We start from the raw sequence: 26,145 nt of genomic DNA, 5'->3' as shown, positions 1-26,145 counted from the left end.
GATTAGAAATTCTGAAAATTAGTATTCTAAAATCAATATTAAGTCGATATAATATTAACATAGAATCAAAGATTTATACAAAAGATTTAATGGATAATCTAAACACAAACCTGATTTTGTTAACAATCGAAGATTTATTAACGAATTGCAAACATGATTTACACAAACGAATACAAACATTCAAAGCTTTATACAAAAGGTTTAATAGAAAAAATAAACACACTCCTGATTTTGTTAACGATTGCAAGTGTTTAAAGAGAGAATAATCATATCATTAACGAAGAAAACTTTTGAATGCTTGTTTCATTGTTAGATTTGGCATATAAAAAGGATGAATTCGAATTTGAATTTGAAATCAGTAGGATTCATAGTTAAAGCTGCAAAACATCACTCCGTATTATAGTCCCAAGACAACAACAGGCAATATTTTCAACAGATTACGCTCAACTCCCTAGTCCCATGTGTGCTGCTTTATTTTTATTTTTTTAATCGTGAATTATTTCTTTTAATTGTTAGTTAATTACATCACAATTATTTCTTCAAATTAACTACATAATGCCACGTGTTCCAGATTATATTTTAATGCCTGAGTTTATCTATTTAATGATGTCAGCAAAATAGAATTTTATAAGAACTTATAGATTTATCTAGGGAATTGAACCTTCATTATTGTAAGTAAGGACATAATAGTAAATTATGTGTGTATGGATCGAAAACAAGTGTGTGAGTATCACCTCCCATATATTATGTATATATTTAAGTAAATATGTGTATATTTTTATGTATATAGTATTTCAGGTTGTAAATGGATATATCGATAGATGATAAATTGTCATCCATACCCGTTGCACTAATTTTTCATATCATCCATATCTATATCCATATTCATTTATCATCCGTTAAATTACTCATATCTATCTAAATGGATCCGATCGGATAAATATCGGGTGGATCGGAGATTCATTGTCATCCCTAGTTGTGAGTTTGAGTATCATGATGGATTATTTGTATTTGAGTGTACTCCCAATCTTAAGAAAGGAATAAGGAAGGGTGTAAATGGTTGAATTCATGTTCTTTGTCACTTTGTTAGCACTATTATCTATAGTTAATATTAAAATGCTATAATGATGATGTCATTATTAAGTTAATTCCTTTGTTAAGAAAAAATCAAAAGAAAAACGAAAAAAATCTAAGCATGGTGGGTGATGTCATTAATCTAAATAATTTTGAATTAAAATTAAATCTTATTGATTAATTATTATTATTAAATATTATAAACTAATTATTAAAATTAAATAATTTTGAATTATTTTAATTAATTATTTTGAATTGAGTACGAGAAGGTATAAAAGCTAGACAGAATGAAACCAATTCTAAATTTATAATTTAATTTACACTTTTAAATAAAATGATAATCAATATTATCTCTTATAATTGGATGTGGATTGTTTAATATGCATTTTAGGTGTTTGATGAAATGTTCAGCTGACGAGTTTCTTAGTCGGACTATGTGGTTCCACGGGTCATTAAACTAAATAACTTTAGCATTTACGTTCACTTAATACCTAAAACATATCGTTAAACTGTTTCATTTAAACAAACATGTGATTCCACGGATCATTTCACTAGTTTTTATTATTTGCAATAATTCGGGCTCAAATCCCAGTTTGTAAATTATCTATAAATAATCCGGCCCTATTTTAAGTAATCGGGTTTTCTAATTTAGGATAAACTAGTTGTGTGCCCCGCGCTTCGTTGCGGGCTTTGAGCGACTACGAAGCTGACATTTAAGAATACATTTTTACTTTTTTTATAAATTAGTCACGATTTAATTATCCCGTTTATGGTATTCGGTTTTAACAATGAGAAGGTCGAATGTGAGCCAATGTGATGATGACATGAAATGACACAGCTTAGAATTTTTAGAAATAGTAAAAAAAAAAAAAAAAGGAAAAAAGAAAAGTAATATAGATTACATTTTGTGAGGAAAAATAGTGTACAAAAAGCGAGACAGCGTTATTGTGAGGGCCTTTAGGAAAAGTTGTAGGGGAAGTAAGGGGTATGGAAAAAAATCACTATAGCGTAGTAGTACCCCTTGTGGGTACAACTGTTTATGCGAAACGTACAAGTCGTTAAAGTGTAAAGCAGGTACTATTCACTTATTATTTGAAGACTTTGTCAGTTAGTATATTTGTATACTGCACTTATGTTGTTAGTGCTCAACTCTCAATGATGTATTATCCCTTTGTTATCTCCATAATTCAAAACCAAATGGGAATCCATAACGCAATAACATTTCATAACCAAAAAAGTACGAAAATAGAATCACTAAATAAGGCCAACCCGCCCATTTAGCCACTTCGGATGTTCATAAGTTCAAAGATCTGTTTTTCATTTCAAATTAATGTAGACATAATAAATTTTATAAATTTAGGCAAAACTACACAAATTATAACAACTCTTCCTTTTATGTTGAATATGATTTTATAAAAGAGAGTTCTTTATTCTTCAAGATAATAAAAGAAACTGAAATAATCAAATTTGCATCAATATAGAGCAGGCCAGGAGACAAAGGTTTTAGGCATCAATGAAACCTATTTGATTTATTTTTTAGTGTTATTGTATGTTGATCAAACTCGTGTTAAAAAGCTGTACTACCTCCAAAAATCATGCATTTTGAGGATCATCCTGCCTCCTTAAAGGACCATCATTAATTGTGAATCCATTGGTCCAAAAAGTGATGGTATGTGTGTTGTTGTTAACCTCGGATTCAGGTTGTATGGGAGCAGCAGGTCTTGTTGTCTCTCCAGACAGTAGTCTTCCTCTTCCAGCAAAGCTTCTCGAGCTTGAAGATGACATTTGATGATAATGACCATGATTTCCTTCTTCTGCACCTGCTTGTCTTGCATGGTTAGACAGAGCTTCCACATAATTCACCCTTTTCGGACCCTGCACAAGCATTTCACTGCAATCAAACACAAAATGTCAGATTGCTTTTACAATCTTATAAAATAAATAAATGGATGTCATGTGCACTTTTGCTGCTTAATGTATATGACATTTACATTAGCGAATTGTATTGATCATGAATCAAATCATGATTAATGTCCTATAGCTAGATATTGTAACCTCTGGTATCAGATGATCTATCCAGAGAGTATATTTTGTACGCTTATACAAAAGCATAAACCTGATTGATAGTGATCAAGAGTTTACAATGAATATATGCATATTATGGAGCAGCCTCGTCTATTTGAAGAATTATCTACTATCATTTTATACGTGGAGTATTACATTTTACGTGCTAATAAAGGAATATTCTTTTCTTCAGTCCTACTCAATAATCTTTGAACAATTGAACATAACTGCACTTAGAAGCAATTCAAATTAATCTCAGAGTATCTAAAAACTACATAGAACGCCAAGCATTAATCTTGATAGTTTAGAAATATAATCATCAAAATCATCATCAAACTATGATCTGTTTACTATGATAAACAAATCAATGAATTAACTTTATTACTAATAGATTATAATAAACAAAAATTGATAAAATAAATCAACCTTATATTATAGTAATAATTATTGTACCTTTTTTCACCACCTGTGTAATACACATTAGGTTCATTTGAATCATCTTCCTGATTCATTACCAGGTTGTTTCAGATCAACAAATGTTCGTATTCGTCCAGTTGACTGTGTTAAACGACTACCAGACGCCTTCTTATCTGCACCACTATTTCTCGATCTCAAACTGTACGAATTTCCAATTGTTGTAACCCTAGCGACGACGGTGGAGAGGATAATAGGGTTTTTTTCGTTGAGTGAAGCAGTGAAAGAGATTGATGGAAGAGACCCCTAATTTTCCTTCAGAATCCCTTTCTTCTATCAAATTGTGAAATAGATTTTGCAGATGAAGATGTAATCTTGATTTTGAAGATCTGTCGTGTATTTTTTGAGAGGAAATCAGGCTGTTTTTCTTGTTTGATCGTGAATGAATTCAATCTTGCAGAACCCCTAATTTACCATATTGATCCGGGTTTTTTTAATGTCAAGGGTATTTTAGTCATTGAATAACTATTAAAGGTGATTATGAGGTCATAATGTTGATTAGAAAATTTGGATGGTGTAGATTATAGATGTTAATGATAATGGAAGGCTATGATTAGTGTTTGAAATTTTAGATGATCTAATATTGATTTTGTTATTATAATATAATAATAATAATAATAATAATAATAATAATAATAATAATAATAATAATAATAATAATAATAATAATAAAGAGATTATAATTATAATTAGGGTGCTGATTCGTACACCACCAAAATTATCCATACACCACTAAATATGCAACACAGTGTTGTACTGTACAACTTTCTAAAGCATATTCAGTGGTGTATGGATAATTTTAAGTGGTGTACGAATCAGTCCCCTTATAATTATAATTATAATTATAATTATGAGTTTCCGGTTGATTTGAATTTCAAGTTGTATGTCAAAAAAGATATTTGGCTAGGTGTTCAAAAGATCAGTCTAACATTTTAATTTTTACAAATTGTCTCTCATACATAAATATAAATAAATAAATAAATAAACACATTAAATAAACACTTGATATCTTTTATTATATTATATTATACTATACTATATACTAAATATGGACACAGCCCACCAACCGTACTCCGCCACATCACCACCCTTTGCTACAGCATAACAGTACCGTCAAGGGTATTTTTGTCTTTTTACACCCTAAAACCCACCGCTTCATCATCCCCACCTAACTTTTGATGCTCCCTCCTGCTCCTCCCTTCTCTCTCTGTTCTTAAGAAAAATCAATTCCGGTTCACCAAATTCGTTGGATTTTACGGGACAATCATCATTTGATTCGAGGGTTTACTTTCCTGGAGGTGGCGACGGTAACCCACCCGCTTTATCATCGCAACCTATCTAGGGTTTTTAATTTTCTGGGTTTAATAGTGCGAAGTGGCTGGCGGATTAAGCTTTATACATATGATTTCATCTTCATCTATACATATACAAGCTTCTGGAGTTTCAAGCAGTTAGTGAAAGGTTAGGTTTTTGTTCGCTCATATCGCAATTGCATTTATCTGTTTGCATGATTATGAATCGATAAATAGGTACGAATCGATACCCTATACTGGTATTTGCATGATTAGTGTAAAAATACAGACCTTTTCTTTGTATCCTGAATCCCCAATTCAATTTCTTTTTCTTAAAACGTATCTTGAAAAATCCTAATAATCACGGTTTGGTAAAGGTTGTCTCTTCATTACTCCAAACAATCAGTATTTGTTTAGCAATATTGTTGAGTAAATTACAGCGCCTTTTTATTTGTTTATTTTTTTATATGTGATATAATTAGCAAAACAAAATACAAAATCGATGGTTTATGAACACTGACAGGAATGAGAATCACAGATTGTTGAAACTTCTATTAACTTTGGGGCTTATTAGAAAACGAAAATTACAATATGTATTTAGCGTTAGTTTTGCAAAATTTGATATAAAAGGGATGAACTGGTGAAAATTTGCACGTGTTTGTTTTGTTTGTCAATGTTTTGTTTTAGGATTCCACAATACCCCTGTCCTTCTCACATCATTATTTATCATATCCGTCTCCCTCCCTTTTGTTTCAGAATCCTTTGTTAAATTATACTGTAATTAATGCAGATTACAGTTTGTATGATTTCTAAGGTTTTAGATGGTTCTTAATGGCATATGCAGTCTTTGAATTGAGTTGCATATATGATATCATCGCTATAAGGATCTATAACCATGACAGTCGTGGCTAAAATTTGTTATTTTATCACAACCAAAAGAGATAGCCTAGAGACCATAGTGACAATCTAAATTGCAGCATGTACTTAGTGCAAAACAGCTAATCGCTGTAGCTGGAGAATAGCTCATTGCGCAAGTTGCAGAGAAGCCATTGCATATCTATTTTTGTCTAACCTTAGATTGCTTTTTGTGTATAAAAACCCGGGGTTTACATACAATTAGTCTTTAAAATTTATTTCTTATTTTGTTATGGTATCCACTTTTCAAGTTCGATTTTCTTAAATTTAATCATTATAGTCGTTGAGTGTTGTCCTTAGGCTGCTATTATGTGTGACAAAGGGGTTTGTTGCAGGTTGGATGATGGCTGATTTGCATTATGATTTCTTTTAACTATACTATGTTTTATGACTTGATTATCAAAATATCATTGGTTAATTTTCACATTGGTATTGTTTTGAGCAAAGTATCACTGCTATTTATTGTCTGCAATATATGTTATTAAGTGATATGATGACAATAATGGGGTAGTGAAAAATAGGGTGTTCATTTAGTGTGTGTTTACGTTTGCTTATGAAAGATGGGAATATGGTGTTTGTTTAGTTAACTCATAATATTAAGTATTTTCTAATCCAGAATATTAACGATTAAATTTGTGTTGTTGATCATGTTTATATGAATCTTTGTCACTTTGTTGGAGTGTATTTGTGTTAATTATATATTCTTTTTTCAATTTTTGTGACTGTTCAGTTGGATGATGTTGACGGTGCAGGTGACGTTGATGGTTGTAACGATAGTGGCTATGATGATTGGTATTATTTAAGGGACATTGAAGACCTGACCCGTCTCTTGGCGTGGCAACACCGGACAACATGTAATTGATGCAAGTGTTAGTGTTTGCAGCCATGGTGGGTTTTGAATCCTCTTTTGTCCTGAATCCTCAATTACAAGTCTGAGCCAAATGACAACAGGTCAGTACATATTATTTTCTTTGTTTCACCATAATGTGATATTGTAAAAAACTTTGATTCTCTATTGGAACTATCATTATGTTTTGGGTGGTTGACTACTGTAGGATCATTATCTAAAATGAAAATGTTTAATAAACAAAATGAAATGGGACTAACAAAATGAAATGGGTCTAATGTGTCAACAATTTTGCTTTCAGGATTTGAAAGAAAATGCATGCTGAGCTACTTTATGTATCTTACCTAATCATACTTTTGAATTATACGCATTTGAATTGCATTGTTTCCGGTATGTTTTCAATAATACGCTTTAGATTATTCTTTGATGAAACATAACAGGTTTTAGGAAATCTCACCTTTTGACGCCACTCCCGGTATGGTTCGTTTATTGATCTATTTTTGTGTGATAAGTTTAGATGTCATTAATGTACATTTTAATATTTTTGTATGTTGTATCAGCTGACTACTCGATCCTAAGTTTGATGGGTGCTACCGAGTTAAGGACTACAACTTCAATTTTCGGTGTAAGTAATTACTAAAAAGATACATATTATATATTTCAAGCCTTTATTATTGGTCTCTACTACTATTTTATATATCTTATATGTATTTTATATGTTAATCTTAATTTTGGTTGTTCTTTATCCATTTAGATTGAGATAATACTCAAAGTTCTCGAATATGAAAACCGTTAGCTGCTACCTCCATTATTGAATATGTTGTGATGCCAGTCTTAGAATACAAGATGACTTTTTTACCTTTAAGAATTTATCAAGGGAACTTTTGTATCTAAAGGTCTGATTTTCGGTTATATATAATCTACAATTTTCAGTAAACTTCGAACTCTTTTCAATAATTATATGACTTATTTATCTTTAGGATTATAATCTACATTTTCATTTATATAATCTGCATTGTTAAAAATAAATGCAAGATATTACTGTTCGTTTTTACCTTTAGGAATCTATGAAGATGACTTTTGTATTAGCTACCCACATATAATGTTTTAGCCTATAAAATGAATATTGTCTATGATTATAAAAATGTGTGAAACTAAAATTTGATGTTACAGTTTGTGTTGCACTTTTTTGAAATCGTCGTTACCAATTTTGCATTTTTTCCCTCACATTGTTTAACCCGGACCAGTTGAACTCTGCTGTTACTTTTAGGTCTTCATTTAGATAATACATTTTGTTTGTTTGTGTTGAACTCTGCTGTTACAGTTTGTATAAGATTCAATTCTAATTGCTTCTTAAGGACTGAAGGTTATTAATCTCGATGGAGAGACAGAAGCAGCTGAAGTCGAAGCTTAAAGAGGTGCATTTGGTGCATTGGATAAAGGTTCTCTTCCGTATATGTAAAAAAGATATGTGGGTTCTATATAAACCAATTTTTGTATAAACTAGCTTTTGTATATGTAAACAGTATATGCATCTTTTATAAATAGTTGCTGTGAAAACCATCAACTCTAACAACAAGTTGAAATAAACGAAAAAACGCAGCGAAGCGCGTTGGGCTAATCTCTAGTTCTCACACTAAATATGGTCCATCGTCAACTGTGCTGCTGACTTCTTTCAAGGGATCATCACATTTTTACCCATTTCTTTTTAACTTTTTTGCGTCAGAACAAAAAAAAAAAATAAAAAATTGATGATTTGCCCTTGCAAGGAGAGCCAGGTGTCTTGCGCCCTTGTGCCTTGCGTCTGGTCCATGGAATAGGTCAAAACGAGTTTGCTTCTTGCTCCGGGTGGAAGCAAGATCGCAAGGTGTCAGCTTGCTTCTTGCTCCCTAGTGGAAGGTGGAAGCAAGGTCGCAAGAGGCACCTTGCGTCCTTGCTTCCACTCGGGAGCAAGGAGCAAGATGTCACCTTGCGACCTTGCTTCCACTTAGCAGAAATCTTGTTTTGACCTATTTATTCCATGGCCCAGGCGCAAGGCACCTTGCTCCTTGCGAGGGCAAATCATCAAGTTTTTTTTTTTAGTTTTGACACAAAAAGGTTTAATAAAAATGGGGTGAAAAATGATAATCCCTTCTTTCAATTTGATTTCATTTTGGTAATTTGGGCTTTCCAGCCCACTTCAAGCATATGAGATTAAGGGGAGACTTTTGTTTTACAAAGAATGGTGAGGTTCATTATCTTGAACCAATGAAGGAAGACAAGATAATTTGATTTCAATCAAACGCAAATTCTTACACGGTGATTCTATGGTATGTGATCATTGTTACTATCAAATGAGTAGACAATTTCTTTTTAAGTTTGCAAAATTTAGAATTGTCTACGGTGCTTAGTTCCTTATTAATCAACTTTTATCAGTATAATCATAGGCAACACTGGAGAACCATATACAATTCTTCTTCATGTAATCTCTTGATATAAGATCCTGAATTTTGTGTTTCAGAAAATGTTCCTGAAAGTGTCAGTAAATGTGTGCATTAGAAACTGCCACAAAAAGTCAACCTAACACTTATGCATTTGCAGAATTTACATCAGAATCAGAATCAGTCAACCTCAGTCCATGAACTTCAGAATCAGAAAAGCTGGCTGCCTTCGTTTTCAGTTGTAATGCGCGGCGCGCAAAAGTGGCTGAGAGCTAGTCTCGTTATTTTAAGGATTTTAAGGGGGTGTTTTGGTCTTTTCACTTTAAGGTCGGGTTTTATACCACACAACTGATCCCAACATCATTCTTATCCTCTTTTCCACCAACCAAACCCTATAGAGAGAGATAGGAGTTTCTAGAGAGAGGAAGCTTGAGTTGGTGATGAAGATGGTGATTTTTGCCCAAGTTTGAAGCGGGTTTTGGTTCTCCTTGGTGTTTCTTGCTACTAGCTCGGTTTTGGAGTTGAGGTAAAACCTAGATTCGATTTAATTACTTTGATTTTGATTTAGAGTTAGGGTTTGTGCTAGTCAGGGTTATAAACCTCATTTCACATGAAATTGGGGGTTTTGTTGTATGTATTGTGTAAGTAAACCCGATTATTGTGGGTTTAGGGTTTGATGACGAATTTGGAAGTATTTGTCATGGTTTTGGGTGTTAGTCACTAGTTTGTAAGTGTATTGGTGGTTTTGATGTTCTTAAGAACATGTTTGCTAGTCAAAATAGGTGTTGACTTTGATTTAGTGTCAAACTAAGTTTTGAGTCAAGATTTGGTGAATCAAGTGTGTAAATACTTGGTTTAGGTGTTAATTGGTGTTTTGGAAATATAATCACTAGCCGTTAGTGATTTTGGGTGTTTTTGGGGACTTATGTCAAAATGGATAAGTTGATTGGGTCGAATTTAGTAATGACACTAGTTTTAGTCAAATGGATGTTTAAACACATGTGTTAAGTGTTAAATGACGTTTTTTGTCACGACCCTACTTTTTCCGTTATCTTTTTCAGTTAATTATTTAACGGCCGTTAACTGTTAGTGTGCCACGTCATTTCTATGACCTATATTATTATTTTTGTAATAGTATATATATATTAATTATTATGTGTTATGTGAATATTTGAATTCATATTTTAAATTTATACGTTTCTACGTCTCGCGAATTTCCATCCGGCGAATCTTTTTGGTTTTCAAACCAACGGTCGAGTTTTTGGGACATTTAAATCCTAAATATTTTAAATATGATATTTTAAGATCATATTATTATGCAGTGTATTTATATTTATTTTTCGTCGCGCGTTTGTTATCTTTCCGGATTTTTAATCGCGTAAGTGCGTTTTCGCGTTTCGGGACTTGTTCGGGCTTTCGGGCCACAAGGATTATACATTTAAGTGAGATGGACCAAGTGGGGCCCACCCCACTAATTTTTTTCTGCCGAAGCCTCATGGGAGGGGGGGAGTAATTCCCTTGGTTTCTTTTTTTTGACAATTCATTTTAATCATTCCACAAAATAATCAAAACCTAACTTGCAACTTTTCTCTCTTCCTCCTCCTTGCCTAGCCGTCGCCAACCATCACCCAACATCACCATCATCATCAAAAATTAAAGCTTGGATCAAGGATTGATTAGTATAAACGCGTTCCTCTCTTCGTTCTCTACGCGATTACATAGATTGTTTCTCGATTAGGGTATAAACCCTAACCCTAGAACTTTCAATTTTTCAATTATTTTCTGTATTTTGATGTTTATTTAGTAGTATGATGTTTGTGGATTATTGTAATGATGTTTGTATGCATAGATGTACTCAAAATCACATGTTTTCGGTTTGTAAAATTCTGGACAGCAGCTAATTCGTGTATTCTGAGTTTGTGACTGATATAAATGTTAAAATAAACTATTTAGATGAGTTCCTCTCATCAAGACATTAATTTTAGACTCCGAATTCATGTCGTTTCGATTCCCGGAGCCCTAGTTATGATCAAATTACTATTTTGTTAAAATTGAAATGTGGATTGACATGAAACCAGGTTTGGTCCGACTTTGTGACCTTCCTTGGAGTCTTTAGGGTGTGTAGTGTGTTAGGACTGATGGTGTGACGAACTTTCATGTTCGGGTCACCTAAATCCGAGCCACGGTTCACCCGTTATGACTAAAACACGGTTTTGAGAAAATTGAAGGTCCAAGTGGTGTCATGGCTGATTACCACGACTTGTGGACTGTTCTTGGTGTGTTCTTGAGTGCACCATTGTGTCGGGTGGTTTGAATAGGCGGAGATGCATATAAGGCTCGCCAGAAATCGACACCCGAGGCTCAAGATACGATCCGATGAACTTTTGAATTAAAACTTATGATAAAAATAATGAATTTCATTATTAATTAATTACTTATGATAAAAGAAGTAATTATTATTATTTAAGACTTATGATATAAATATTTTAATATCATTTAATTATTATTTATGATTTAATTAACATTTTAATTTAACTTACGATTAATAATACTTTTATTATTATTGAAAAATACTTATGATAAGTATTAAATTTATTTTATGAGAATATTATTATAAAACTTATAATAAAGATTAAATAATTATTTAATATTTTTAAGACTTAATTATTATTTAATTATGATTTAATTATTAAATACTTATGATTTAATAATTATAATTAGAAACTTATGATATGGTTAATAATTCATTATTAATTAATAATACTTATGATATTATTTAAAAATTTATTATTAATTAATAATACTTATATTATAATTAATATTTAATTAATTAATTAAATACTTATGATATATTAATTATATCACTTCAACTTATATTAACTTTAATAATTCATTTTATTTAATTAAACTTATGTTATGACTTAATTATACACTTTTAACTTTAATAAACATTATAACTTATGTTATTATTATAATTTACACTTTTCAAATTAATGTTGACTATGTTTGACAAAGGTTGACTTTTGAGTTGACTTTCGGTTGACTTTGACTTTTAGTTGACTTTTGTTGACTTTCTAAATAAGGAAACTTTCCTAACTTAAAAACTTTCCAAAAATAGAACTTTCTAAATTTGAAAACTTTCCAAAAAAAGAAACTTTCTAAAAATAGAAACTTTCCTAAAATAGAAACTTTCCAAAAATAGAAACTTTCCAAAAATAGAAACTTTCCAAAAATGAAAACCTGCTAAAAATAGAAACTTTCTATAAATAGAAAGTATGCGTCCGTACGCTGTTCCAGTCAAACCGATGCTTGCCGAGTATTGTTCTATGTCTACTTGCAACATGTACAATAGCTATCATACTAAGACTTGACCTAAGTTAGTTATTTATATCGACCTGCTTTATTTATAGGCCGGCGTTGTGATCATTCCTGATCACTTTACTCTATTTGCTGTTCGCTTGTTTGGGTGGTTTCTTCAGTTGCTTTTAAGGTGAGTTATAGTCCCGTTTTTACATACTTTTCAAAGTATATTTTTGGGATGTGATTACATGCATTTTTATTTACGTTTAGACACAAGTGACAGTTAAATTTAATTTTTCATTGTGAGTTGGACAAAAATATTCCCTAGTCTGGTAACTGTAATCATTGGTTTCTACCGGTGAACGCGAATCCTACGGATAGATCTATCGGGTTTGACAACCCCATTTCGAGCTAGTCGCGCTAGCAATTTATAATCGGAATGTTTAGTACTTCGTAATTTGTTGTAGATACACTGTCCAAGTGTATATTTTTATTGTGTTTGGCAAGGGTAAATAAAGGGTTAAGTGGTTACCAGGTGGCTTATTGATAATGGAATAATGTTTAATGTTTTCTAACATTTTTTTTTAAATCTTGTGGTCTAAAGTTTACTTATTATTTAAACCTATAATTCACTCAACCTTTGTGTTGACAGTTTACTTGCATGTTTTCACAGGTACTTGGGTTTTGTGATGCTTCCGCTGTGTTTAGAAGAGTCTGCATGCATTTGGGCAGATTTTATGAAACGATTTATGAAACTTAAGCTTGCATTCTATTTTTGGATAATTTAAACTTGTGGGTTTGTTGGCAAGGTTTTGTGTCAACTTTTGGTTTATTACTATGGTTGGTTGTTTTGAAACTACATATTTTGGTTTGTTTCCTTTTTGGGAAACTTTTGAAATAAAAGAATGCAACTTTGTTTACTTAATTCATTTAAGTCCGATCAAGCTGTGGGACCAACTGACGGATCCGTTAAGTGTTTTGACGGGGTCGTCACATTTTTGAAAGTAATCGCTCATGAGAAGTGATTTTGAGTCAAAGTGATGTTTTAACATAAGTCAAATGTAGTCGAGTGCAATATGGGTCAATATTGCAGGTGTGTGGTTTTGGTGTAAATGACGGTTGGGATTGATCACTACCTAAGTAGTAATCTAGTGTCGGGACCTAGGTTGGTCTAGTTAGTGTAAAGTACAAATTGGGTTAACTTGTACTTAATAGTGTGGGTTTGAATTACCACCCGAAGTGGTAATTGGATTGAGCTCATTAGGAGATAAATGGGCGGGTCAAACGAGCAAGGTGAGATCCCTCGACTAAGGGATGTGAGTGTCGGGTTCTCTTTTAGAGAATTGTTATTTATGTGCATATTGTACCTATATGTGTATTATAGGAAAAGGCTTGCTCGGTTGCGCTTGGAGGCGGTTTACATACATGACTTGTGCGGGCATTGCAAGGTGAGTGAAATTTTTATATGTGTATGTATATAATGTATTTATTTGTGTGAGATGCGATGTGGGATTAAAGTTCGGGCGTGCGATACCACATCGTGTTGGCATGGGATGAGGGTTTAAAGTTCAGGCGTTCGATACCTCATCATCATGTGTGTGTGGGCGTGAAGTGTGGGTTTAAAGTTCGGGCGTTCGATACCACACGGGTTTAATTTTCGAGCGTTCGATACCACCCCGGGGTTAGTGATATATGTCGTTGTACACTAATGGTTGTTGTGAAGACCGATGGTCTTTCGCGAACACCATTCCCTTGTACTATTGGTTAACCATGGTTGTGTGATTTTATATTAGCATATTAAATTGTGAACTATATGCTATTGGTGATGCTAGCTTATTGTGAATTGTGGATACTTTAGCATGCATTGTGATTGCATGGTTGTTGAGTTTCTAGCTCGTATGCGGTATTTGTGTAAGTGTATGCAAGTAAGTAGATTATATATGTATATGTATAATTATTGCATTCACTAAGCTTTATGCTTACCGCTATCGTTGTTTACATTTTTACAGGTATTGTGATTGTGAAGCTAGCTAGTTGTTAGACTAGATGTGTAGGAGCGTTTGGGCTAGATGGGGTAGCTTTTGGATATTTGAACGCAGATTGGGGATTTGGTAGTCCCCAGGATTATGCTCTTAGTATCGGGTTGGGTTATAGAGTCCTAACTCGTCTAAATGTATATTTGGGTCAAAATTACACCGTTTGGTTGTATGGGTTGTTGAAACCTTTTTGTAAACTCGTAATCATTTGAATTATATGAATTATGTCAATCGTTGAACGATTTAATACTTAAAGTATTTGTGTTTGAGAAAATGGGATTGTACATGTAAAGAAAAACTGAACAGGGTCTATTGTGTACCATAGAGCGCCGCGCAAACCCTCGCGCGTCGCGCAAGTGGTCAAGATCAGGTAATTGATGTTGAGTACAAGTTCTGGATTCGTTTCAAGCGTTAGCGCGCGCTGCGCAGAATATGCGCACCGCGCATATGGACTGGCCAGATTTAAATGTTGTTTAAAAAAAAAAAAAAAAAAGAAACGCGTGTTTTCTAGTAAATGTTTTTGGGGTTGTTACACTTGAGTTTTCATCTTTCGTTGAAAAATTCCCGCAATATTTATCTATATCTGTATTTCCCCCCAAAAAAAATAGAACAATTTTGATCAGGAGTTAGCTAGCTAACGTTCATCAAGTGACCACAAGTCACAACATAGTATATATGTTTTTTTAATAGCAGTTAGGGAGTTACTGACCGATCCCCTCAAAAGTGGAGCTACTCGGCTGATCATATCCGTGCCATGTGTCGGGAGGAAACAACGGAACCCGTACCCAGAAAGTACTGCGGCCAATTGGAAAACTCCCATGAAATTTGAAGGCAAGACGCTACACAACCTCACAAACAACACACACATGTAGTATATATGTTTTTTTTTAAGACAAACTACAATCTAACAAACAACCACGAATATTTACATATTTTCAATTGTGGGCTTAACTTAAGAGAGTTAAGCCTACGATTGGTCTTGACATAATTTCCGGTACATGACCAAAGCGTTCAGGGATATGTAATATAAGTACCTACTCCAGTGCTATTTTTTTTTGGCGAAAGACGAAAAACTTATATAAAATTTAGGACCTTATGAAAAATGAAAAGACGCTTCAAAAGAAACAAATACAAGACCACCTGACTCGCTTCTAGCAAACAACGAACAAACAACCTAAACGCTAAACCAAACTGAAACAACTACAACCTAAAAGCAAGCCAAACACCACATGATCTACAAACCACAACCACAACCAACAAGGGTACAAATGACTAAAAACAACAAAAACCAAAGAGCATAAGAACAACAAACCATAACCATGCAGGCTTGCCTGAGTGGCCACCGAGTTGCCCAATGAAGCACACCACTCGGATTCAATTCTTGGCTTTGCCAAATTGTTCAAAAAGGAGTGTGACTAGAAGGTGCGCATAATGCGCCATTCACCCAGTACCAGGTCTCGCGCTCGGGAGACTTGATTACCCGAGGTTTTACCTTCTATGGGGGAGCCAATGTGCTCGTTCATAGGTAGGTTTCATCGCTTACCAAAAACAAAAAGCCTACAGAATACCATAACAAACAAGACGAAAACAACCACCTAAATAAACCCCGATCTTCGCTGCCAAATTGGATGCTTTCCTACTCCAATACTACTTGTGCTTCAAATACAAATGATTTTAAACTCGAAAATGATAACTTTTATCCTTCTAACAACTCAAAATAATATTTCAATATCACAGTATAATGAAATTGCCCAGTAGCTACAACATTCATCAGCTATAAATACCTATATATACTGTTACAAGTACATTATATTATTACAAGCATACTGGATCATCATGTTATCATTGTGATTGCATCTAAATTCTGCAAATCAAGCACAAGCATTCTTTTTCTTCACTTTCCTCTTCAAAAGCTTCTGAAAATCTTCATCCGAAAGCGACAACACTTGGTTCAAAAGCAACCTAACCGCACTTTCTTTAACAATTTCATATCTTGGTTTAATCCTTTCTTCCAAACTGTACCCAAAATACTGAGGAAACTTAACTAATTCAGTTTTTGGATACTCCATAGTCAGAAAGTACTCCCATTTCGGTAACAAATTATCTTCCACACTAAAAGTATATAACGCTCCATATCGAGAAGCCATTAGCGCAAAATCCGCAATATGGTAACCTTTTTGTAAGAAAAACTCGGTAACCGGCTTTAAACTCGCTTCAATACTTAAACCAAACGCTTGTGGACACCTAGACATAAGAACCGCAGGGTTAACTCCTATCGAATGAAAATACTGAGCCGTGGGCCGTAACTTTTCCTCAACGCTGTAACTTATAATAGACGGGTAACGTGTTAAAACTTTCCCTACATCTTGCGATGAAAGTCCTATTTCGTAAAAATAATCGACTGTTGATTGTAACTTTGATCTGCTATAAGTGAGCAAAGCAGGAAATCGGTAAATAACTTTCGCCCATTTTTTCTTGTCCACTCCCAAAGTTTCTAAAAACGCCATTGTTGGGATTAGGTTTTCGGTAAGACTAATCCCGCATAATTGAGGTCGTTTACTGATAATTACTGGGATATCGGATTTTGCGATCCCGAGGTCGAGAAGAAACTCGACCACCGGTTTAATCTTTCCTTCTAAACTGTAGTATGCGAAAGCTGGAAACTTTCGAATAACTTCCTTAATAACCTCTCGTTCCATGCCAAATTCTTCGAGGTAGATCACATGTGGAGGTAGATTCGGTGTTTCGGTAATGTTAGTTACACGTGTCGGTTTTTTAGAACTAGTCGTGGTTTCGGTAGAAGATACGGGCGTGGTTGAGCTTTCGAAAACTAACGGTGGGTCCCGCGTGAGTTCTTCGGTATTATCTTTGACTATTGGGATCGGAAAGTATTCTAGTACCTCGATAAACTTTTCCCCGTGTTCTTCAACGAGTTCACCTAAGTAAGGGATGAGTGCGTCTCTAATTTCGGGAGTTGTGAGTTCTCGGCCTGAAGGCATTTAAGGAATTAAAGAAAAGTGTTGATTAGTTAAGTCATTAAATACAGTATGAAGTAGCAGGAATTAAAAATTAGGTCAAAGAATCGGAATCAGACCTACTAGATATCGAGTTTTGTAAACGGTGTGAAGTCTTAATAAAAGATGGTCGATGAATAAGTCCAATTTTTTCATCTTTCTGGCTGCGTTTAAACGGTTCAAGCCTTGACTTGTCAAAAACATGTGTAACACAGCCTTAGCTTCTTCTCGTTCTGCTAATAGTAGATTCGGAGGTACATTTACTAAGCTCACCGACCCATCTATCACATATTTAAGATGTTAGAATAATATAACAGAACATCAAGAAGATCTCGAAACAACTAAAATATCAAGATTGAACAGGGTTGCAGAACTCGGCGAGTACTCGGTCAAACTTGGTCAAACTCGGCCAAAACTCGGGATTACTCGAAAAAACGATCAAAACTCGGTCAAAGTCAAACTTGGCCAACATCCGAGTACTCCCTGAGTTGCCTAGTACTCCCTAAAATGTCCCGACTGATTACTCCCCGAGTAGCGATTTTTACAACCTTGAGATTGAATGAATTAACTTTCTTACCAATCTCTGCTCGGCAGAAGAAGATCTTCTGAGGGAAAGAAAGTTGGGTCCTGAATCCAAAAGAAAAAAAAAGGATTAAGCATTTCAAATAAAGAGCATAAACCACACACAGGACACTTTTATTCTAAAAGTTCAAACGATAGTGCGACTTAGTTAACACCTTTTCATTTCATAATCATACAAGCACTAGATTAACGTTTGACATATCTGGCCTCACAAAACATGGGACCCACAAGGCAGCCTGCTCTGGCTTTGAGGTGCTGTGAGCCTACGGCAGGCAAACAAGAAAATAGTAGAGAGATGTGTGGACGAAAACAAATTGGTTGCTTCATAAATCATAATACATTTATCTAATTTACAGTTACTTTAATGCAAATGAAAGCTAAGATAAAGCAATTTTTACAGATCATTATGTTTCGACCGGGCCAGCAAGGCTATTTAGTACACTTCAAGTGGTGCAACGGATGCTACATTTCTGTTAAACAGATTGTGTAACTAGTTGAGACGTTTATGTAGAAACAACCAACCCAAGATAGCCTAGTGGTTGGGGCCATAATATCTTCACAATAGGTTTCAGGTTCAAACTTCACTAGACAAAAACGTGATGATCCCTTAGAGTCATCAGTTTGTTGAGTATAATATGACACATAAGCTGGTCGTTTTAGCACAACCATCATTCTTTTTTTCATGGCGTCAATTCAAAGAATCCTAGGATGACTAATTTCTATAATTTAGTCGTAACTCATTATTTTTTTTTGTCTAAACCTACAAAATAACTTCCTATGTAAGGGACCCATTGTGGCATTGTCTACCAATAAAGTATTACTTTCCTTCTTAACGCGAAGGTGTATATATAAACAGGTAAACGGATGAGTTTTTAATGTTCAGATAACTCGGGGATGTCAAGTCTGCGAAGCTTAAACACGTTATCCGGTGACCGTTTCTAAACCATTTCCTAGGCTACCTCAAGATGTTTATGCTATGTATCAATTCCTGCACATGTGCAAGGCACATGACCACTTAACGCCTTCTCCCACTATAGTATAAACTAGGTGAGGAGCCCTGCTTCGCGTCGGAGTTCCGTTTCGAATATAAATTATTGCTTTTAGTTTGTAAAATTATTTCGAGTTTAACGGTTGTGTCCGTGAAACGTAACTCGAGACGAACGAAAATGTAAATCCCGTAAAAAGAATAGGTGGGTTTTATGTAAAATAGCGAAGTTACGGTTTAACCCCCTGAATTTAACCTTTGCACCCGTATAAAGTTTCGATCTCCCCCAGAAAGTTACATTCTTGCCCCTGAATTTATCAAAGGTTGTCAAGTAATAGTGTGGCTTCCTTGTAGGTATAAAATATCAAGCTTGGAGTACAAACCTTTAAAGCACAATTTAGTTACTATTCATAGTATTTTGTATTGGCGACTTGACCGACTCTTAGAGCCTGAAATTAATTTCAGGCGGAATTTAAAACCCATGGAAATTTGATTTACCATTTTCATAGCGTCTCGATTTTATGTTTAATTTTTATTTTAAATTTTTTTTCATTGGTCGGAGGTACATTCGTAAGCAATCTCTCTATCCGTCGAATAGAGAGAGGGATGACTTTCTCTACTTTTGAGAGTCACTCTGGGTGGAGAAATGACTTGTCTTTATTCTCGGATAGGGGAAGAATTTTCTACATCTCAACTCACCCATACACCACTTATCACTTATGTGGTATTGGGTTTTGTTGTTGTCATAGTTTTTTTGTATTTTAGATAAGGGATTAGATAAAGGTGGAATAAGATGTTTACCTAATAAGGAGGTTTGAATCCTTTATTTGATGGTTATGTAGTAGGCGTCTGTGTAAAGCATCAATCTTTATCTTTTCAATAACAACATCAAACTCATAATCTAATCCACATAGTATATACACACCGCCTCAAGTGATTAGGGCTAGGTGAAAGGCAATTTGGAATTAGCAGAAATTAAACTTGTAGCAATTCCAATTTGTTTAACGAATCATTTCAAACTAACATCACTACATTCGTGAATTTTAAGATCCCGGACGTTAACGTTTAAATTGAATTGAAGATAAAATTTGTAAAACTGAAAATGAAGAAATGATTACCGGGAGGATAGAGATGGAGAAGGTGCAGCAAAGAGAGATAAGGTGTCGGAGGTTCGGAAGAGAGTGAAAGCCTTCATTTGAAAACGGTTTGGTTAAGTTTGGATAACTGACTGATAAGCTTATGAAGCTAAATAAACATATGGATGGAGTAGAATGGTTCCTTGATTTTGGGTTGACACAAATGACCCATAAGTGAAAGATAGTTAATGTATATCAAAGATATTTTGGGTATGAATGTATGATAGAATGATTTTCTTTTTTAAAAATAACAAAGACTAATCTATCTGTATCTATAATTAATATTAAAATGCTATAATGATGACATTACAATTAGTCAATTTTCTTCAGTAAAAAAAATAAAAAAAAAATTGAAAAAAATCTTACTCACTTGAATTACATCATAAATCAATTTAATTTACAATTAAAATTTAATCTTTACAATTAATAATGATTAAGATATAAATTAACAAAAGATGCAGCCTTTATTCCTTTTGTAATTTACGGAGTATTTGTTTTTTATATGGTAAATAAAATTACCCCCATGTTCCGCAATATATTCGCTAAATCAAAAAGCATATACGGATACAAATCGCCGTCCTTAAAATATCTCTCTTTTCCCATATGAAATTAAAACCCTATAAAACTCAAACGAATTCCACGCCTTTACTTATTCTCTTTTACAAAGAATTCAAATTTATCTCTTCAATAAATAGTTTCATTTATCTTCTACACCATCTTTTAATGGATCTTTTCATCTACTCTAAGCTTCATCACAAGTCTTTTCAGGTGAATCAGTCTTTTGATTAAAGAGTTTATTAATTAGATTATCTTTGTTTAATTCTTGATTATAAGTTTAGGGCTCATACCATTTATTGGTTCATGATATTTTTGAATTTGGAAAAATGTATTTCATCATACCACATGTTCGATTAAATGACAGGAATGAATTTGATTTTTGTTAACATGAGATGCTCTTCGTAAGGTTATGGATCCGTGGTTTTACAGGTCATTAAACTAAACGACTTTAGCATTTACATTCACTTAATTCCTAAAACATATCATTAAACTGTTTCGTTTAACCAAACTCGTGGTTTCACGGGTCATTTCACTAGTATAATAATATAATAGATAAATAAATACATATAAATACAAACAACAAAAGTGTTCGATTTTTTCAATATAAAATACAAGAGAGAACTCCGATAACACTCGTACATAGAAAGCGACTAACATACAAATTATCTATATCGAGCTTCATCTTAACCAAAGCGAAAAAAAATCGAGACAATTTGCTAACAGAAAAACGATTATCAAAACGGAAAAGACGCTACGAACACAAAACCGAAGACTTCGAGCTCAAATATCCTTAATAAAGACACCAGATCCTTTCATCTCCGCGCCTATTTTTTCTTCCTCTTTTGTTGATTCTCATTTTTAACCGACGCGCTGGGATCTCATTAGAATTAATTCGAGAAACAATAACCGGTTCACTTTTCTCGACTATACTCGTGATCATTTCCTCAAATGTCGTATGATATAATGATATATATTCACAATATTTTTTCAGTTAGACTGTTTTTAACTCTGACGTTGAGGTGTAATCAGTTGGGTGAAAAGTGAATTTTTGACTGTGACGTGACAATGAAATTAAAGAGTGGTGAATGTTAAATTTGAGTGAGTGAAAAGATTTTGGGTGATGTGATAAAATATAATTGAAAGTTGAGTATAAAATAAATAAATTAATAATGTATAAAAATCAATTGTGGGTTCTGATTAGTTGAAAAACCCCAAACGAGTTCCTAGTGACTGACGCCGGTGTCAGGGTTAAGGATGTCACGGCGTCAAATATTGTGCCACTTCAAATGTCACATCAGATTTCGAGACTTTTTTTTTTTTTTTTTTTCTTTGAGAATTTAACGCCTGAATTTCTTATAGCCCAACGGTTAAACATGTCTCTACTTCAATTCCGGTTTCAAATCCTTGAGCCGAATAATAAGTAATCCTAACTACGTGTTGCTCTCTGCTGATAATAAGTAGTCGTATTGCTGCTCTCTAATAGAATATTTGAGGTTTAAGTTAGTGGCAATATGCAAAATATTAAACATACAAGTTTAAGTTAGTGGCAATGTGTAAAATATTAAACATACAAGTCAAAAGAATCTCTCTTCTATAATCAGTGTTGTAAAAGTCGACCGACTTAACCGACGCGTCGGCCGATGCGTCGTTTTTTTTTGTTCTCCGTCCCGTTTTTTCAGAAAACGACTCAAAAGACGGTCATAGCTAAAAGTTCGGTCAAAGTCTGTCAAAGACGGTCAAAAATGGTCAAAGTCAGTCAAATTTTCGTCAAGATCTGATATATTTTAAAATTAGGGGTTGTTTTCATTTTTTGGGCCTCTCTTTTCTTTGTGTCCTTACTGATTATGTACTCGGTAACATTAATTGAGTTTGAAGTTTGATTGTTTTTAAACTTGAGTTCTTTTTTAAGAAATTTATGGTACATAATCAACTACTTTATATATATAAATATATATTTAGGAAATTATTAATAAAGTCAACGTTGGTCAACAACCGATGCGTCCCCGACGCGTCCCCCGACTCGGCCGACGCGTCCTTTTTAGGTCTCGACCGATGCGTCCCCGACTCGCGACTTTTACAACCTTGTCTATAACCCAACAAACCACTTAACTGGCTTCTTCCCTTGTTAACATAAAACAACACTCACCGCTAGCATGAGACTTACCTTAATTCCTCATGAGACTCCGTAAGATCACTTATAAAAGTCCATTAGTTTGAGGCGTTAGTGTGATGACCCGGGAATTTCCGACCAAATATAAACTTAATCTTTATATGATTTAGATACGATAAGCAAAAATCTGTAATGTTGAGTCTCGAAAAGTTTGAAACTATATTCATTTGACCTTTGACCAATTTCGACGATTCACGAACAAATTATTTGTAAATAAATATGTACATGTGTATACATACATAAATGTAAATAAATATAATAATTGGAAATAATAATATTTAATCAATTGAATTAAGAATTATTATTATTAATTATTGACATTAAGTATTATTATTAGTATTATATAAATCATATAATTAATAACATATAATGCTAATATCTGGTATAGTAAATTTAATTATAAATTAAACTATAATTGTTATAGTAATAATATTATTACTTTCAATATTAACATCTACAATAGTATCATTAAATATTATTACGAAAATGGATGTAAATATAAATTGTTATACCATTATTACTAATATTATTGTAATTAGTATTATTATTAGTATCATTAATAACAGTATTATTATCATATCATTATTATCAACCTTATTACAATTTAATATGGTTATCATTAATAATATTATTATTATTATCATAATTAGTTGTAAAAATTATAATTTTAATTATTACTTCAATTAGTATTATTATTTTAGTTATCATTATCATTATCATTAAAAATCTTTATTATTATTATTATTATTAATATTATTAATTTTATTTAAATTATTATTAATATAATTATCATTATTAATTATTATTAAAAAGAGGATAAGATCATATGTATGAAATGTAAATTGTTTAGAATCTAAATCAGTTGCATGTAACTATCTAAACTATATCAAATCCTTGTATCTATCTGTTAATTGGTACGAATGTTTGACAAATTGTCGCCATATCAAACAAATTTGATTGGTACTCAATATTCGTTTTTTTTTATTTCTCTTTATTTGATTTATTCATTCATCCAATTCTCTTCTACTACAAAACAAGCCAACACCCTGTGATTTTAAAGAAAACTCATTCCACTTTACATACCTAACATCAATTACAACAATCAATAGCAGTTAAATTCTTAATTTTTTTTTTAGCTCGATCACCATTTAAATCCACCACGTCTATCTTTGAACATCATCTTCTTTTTTTTCGTTTACAACTACCATAAACATTTTCTTGTTTCATTTGTGAATCACCATCATAAACCCACAACTATTCAAACACCACCTTCATCAAAACACCCATGTAAACCATCAACAACTCGATCACCATATTATTCTTCTTCTTTTCTTTCTCTCGTTGATCGCCTACTGTATCTCTCTTTTGGTTTCTGTCATACGCAAACAACTACAACCACCATCCTCCTACTATTGTTACTACGCTATTTTTACTTCTATTATTTTCCTGTTTGAAAGCCAAGAACCCACCATTACCGAATGTATTTATTGTTTATAATATTACGGTTACTTTTATAAAGTTAAGAATATGTTATTCCTTTTGAGTATGGCCGACACTTCCAACCTAACCCACTCAAATATTATGGAAAGGTGATGCAAGTGGGGAACAAAGGGTATTGATCAACCAAGCTATCACAAGTTGTTGGAGTTTTTATTTTTTTTCTTACTTACTGTCGAGTTCCAAGAGAAAAAGCAAACAAGTTTCAAAATTTTAATGGGGTGTATTAACTTGCTAAATGGGATTTAATGACGAGCAAATATCCAATTCGAATCCAGCTGGTACAACTGACCGAATTTTTTTTTTTTAAATAACGTTAGTCACTAGTTACAGTTTGGGCTGCTGGACTTCGGTTTATAATTGGGCTGAGATGTTGGGCCGAACTCAAATTTATGGTTGGGCCGAGGGTTAATCATAACGATATTGAATCACGAGTTGAATGAAACAATACTGATGAACTATCGATTTCTTTTGCTGCTACTTCTGATTCGTTTTTGCTACAGCTCGTAGTTTCTATTTCCTTGCTCAACAATTCACATTGAAGAAGATAGGAGATATACTTTTTATACGTTTACGAGGGAGGAGATTATAGATTGGGTTTTATTGATAAAATTGATTTTTCTCCTGTGTTCTCTTGTTAGTCAAATAGAACCAATATTGAAACTTGAGGTTCCAATTCATGTTAGTGCTCTGTATATTATTATCATTAGTGGAGGTTATCAACTTTCCAAGTGGGGTAAGAAAAAGGAATAAAGCCATCTCACATATATTTAAAAGGTGATTAAATTACTAAAATAAATGTTGGATGATGAGTATATAGATAACGATATAGGCGAGATAGATAGGGATGATGAGGTGATCGTGAATAATAAAAATGATGTTGTCGGTTGATGAAGAAAACTAGGAACGTACAGGTTTTATTTAGATTTAGGAAATGTATTAGTGGGATTATGGTTGATTTCATGATTTAGGCTTGATTAAATGGTGTCTTGGGCCTATTCTAAATGTTGGGCTCCTTAAAACGGGTTAAAGAATTTAGGTTACGAGTTAATAAAGAAAAACAGAATTAGTGAAGTGGTTTGTGGTGTTAGCGAGGATGCGAGAGGTCGCGGGTTTGAACCCGGGGCGAGCAATCATTTTTCTTAAAGCCTTTTAAGGTAGCTTTTATTACTATTATTATTATTATTACTTTGATTATCATTTATGGGATTATTATTACTAATGTGATTGCTATGATTATTATTATTGTTATTATTATTATTATTATTATTATTATTATTATTATTATTATTATTATTATTATCATTATCATTATTATTATTATCATCATAATTAGTATTATTTTTATCATTATTATTATTAGTATTATTAATAAATCAAATGAAGATTTGCTATATAAAAATATATTTATTACATAAAACCTAACCCTATTAATACTTTTGTAATAAATGTTAATTATTTATATAAAGATAAATATATCTAATTAAGTTATTAATAAAACATAATAACAAATAGAATCACTAATAATATGTTCAATTACCATTACATGTATTAATATACATGATTGAATATAGGTTCGTGAATCCGAGGCCAACCATATATTTGTTCAATGTCGTTCTATGTATTTTTACTACAAAATACAGTATGGTGAGTTTCATTTGCTCCCTTTTTACTCTTTACATTTTTGGGACTGAGAATACATGCAAATGCTTTATTAACTGTTTTACAATAAATATATGCGTTAGTTTCATTACTCCCCTTTTAAATGCTTTTGCAATATA

General features: G+C 33.0%; 2 protein-coding genes and 1 long non-coding RNA gene across 5 annotated transcripts; 1 reads left to right on the top strand and 2 right to left on the bottom strand.

Annotated features, from left to right (window-relative positions):
• Positions 1–2,667: 2,667 nt before the first annotated feature.
• LOC139888965 (plant UBX domain-containing protein 4-like) lies at positions 2,668–3,650 on the bottom strand. The gene is made up of 2 exons (XM_071871944.1): positions 3,592–3,650; positions 2,668–2,965 (listed from the first exon to the last, which is right to left on the bottom strand). The coding sequence occupies exons 1-2, from the start codon at positions 3,648–3,650 to the stop codon at positions 2,668–2,670; spliced, it is 357 nt and encodes a 118-aa protein (XP_071728045.1).
• Positions 3,651–4,809: 1,159 nt separating this feature from the next.
• On the top strand, positions 4,810–8,149 carry LOC139892029 (uncharacterized). 3 transcript variants are annotated; one of them, XR_011773958.1, is made up of 5 exons: positions 4,810–5,073; positions 6,572–6,770; positions 6,968–7,141; positions 7,227–7,291; positions 7,991–8,149. It is a non-coding gene; the product is annotated as an uncharacterized lncRNA (long non-coding RNA). The 3 variants fall into 3 exon arrangements; XR_011773959.1 differs by having other exon boundaries at positions 6,968–7,291; positions 8,025–8,060; XR_011773957.1 differs by lacking the exon at positions 7,991–8,149 and having other exon boundaries at positions 7,227–7,355.
• A 7,972-nt stretch (positions 8,150–16,121) lies between these two features.
• Positions 16,122–20,286, bottom strand: LOC139892028 (transcription termination factor MTERF5, chloroplastic). Its single transcript, XM_071875061.1, has 4 exons — positions 20,122–20,286; positions 18,014–18,063; positions 17,517–17,717; positions 16,122–17,411 (listed from the first exon to the last, which is right to left on the bottom strand). The coding sequence occupies exons 1-4, from the start codon at positions 20,196–20,198 to the stop codon at positions 16,294–16,296; spliced, it is 1,446 nt and encodes a 481-aa protein (XP_071731162.1). The 5' UTR covers positions 20,199–20,286; the 3' UTR covers positions 16,122–16,293.
• Positions 20,287–26,145: the final 5,859 nt, after the last annotated feature.

This window comes from Rutidosis leptorrhynchoides, chromosome 2 (genome assembly GCF_046630445.1).
Source record: "Rutidosis leptorrhynchoides isolate AG116_Rl617_1_P2 chromosome 2, CSIRO_AGI_Rlap_v1, whole genome shotgun sequence".
NCBI lineage: Eukaryota > Viridiplantae > Streptophyta > Magnoliopsida > Asterales > Asteraceae > Rutidosis > Rutidosis leptorrhynchoides.
The sequence above is the reverse complement of the archived record's forward strand: the minus strand, read 5'-3'. Positions and strand labels throughout refer to the sequence as shown.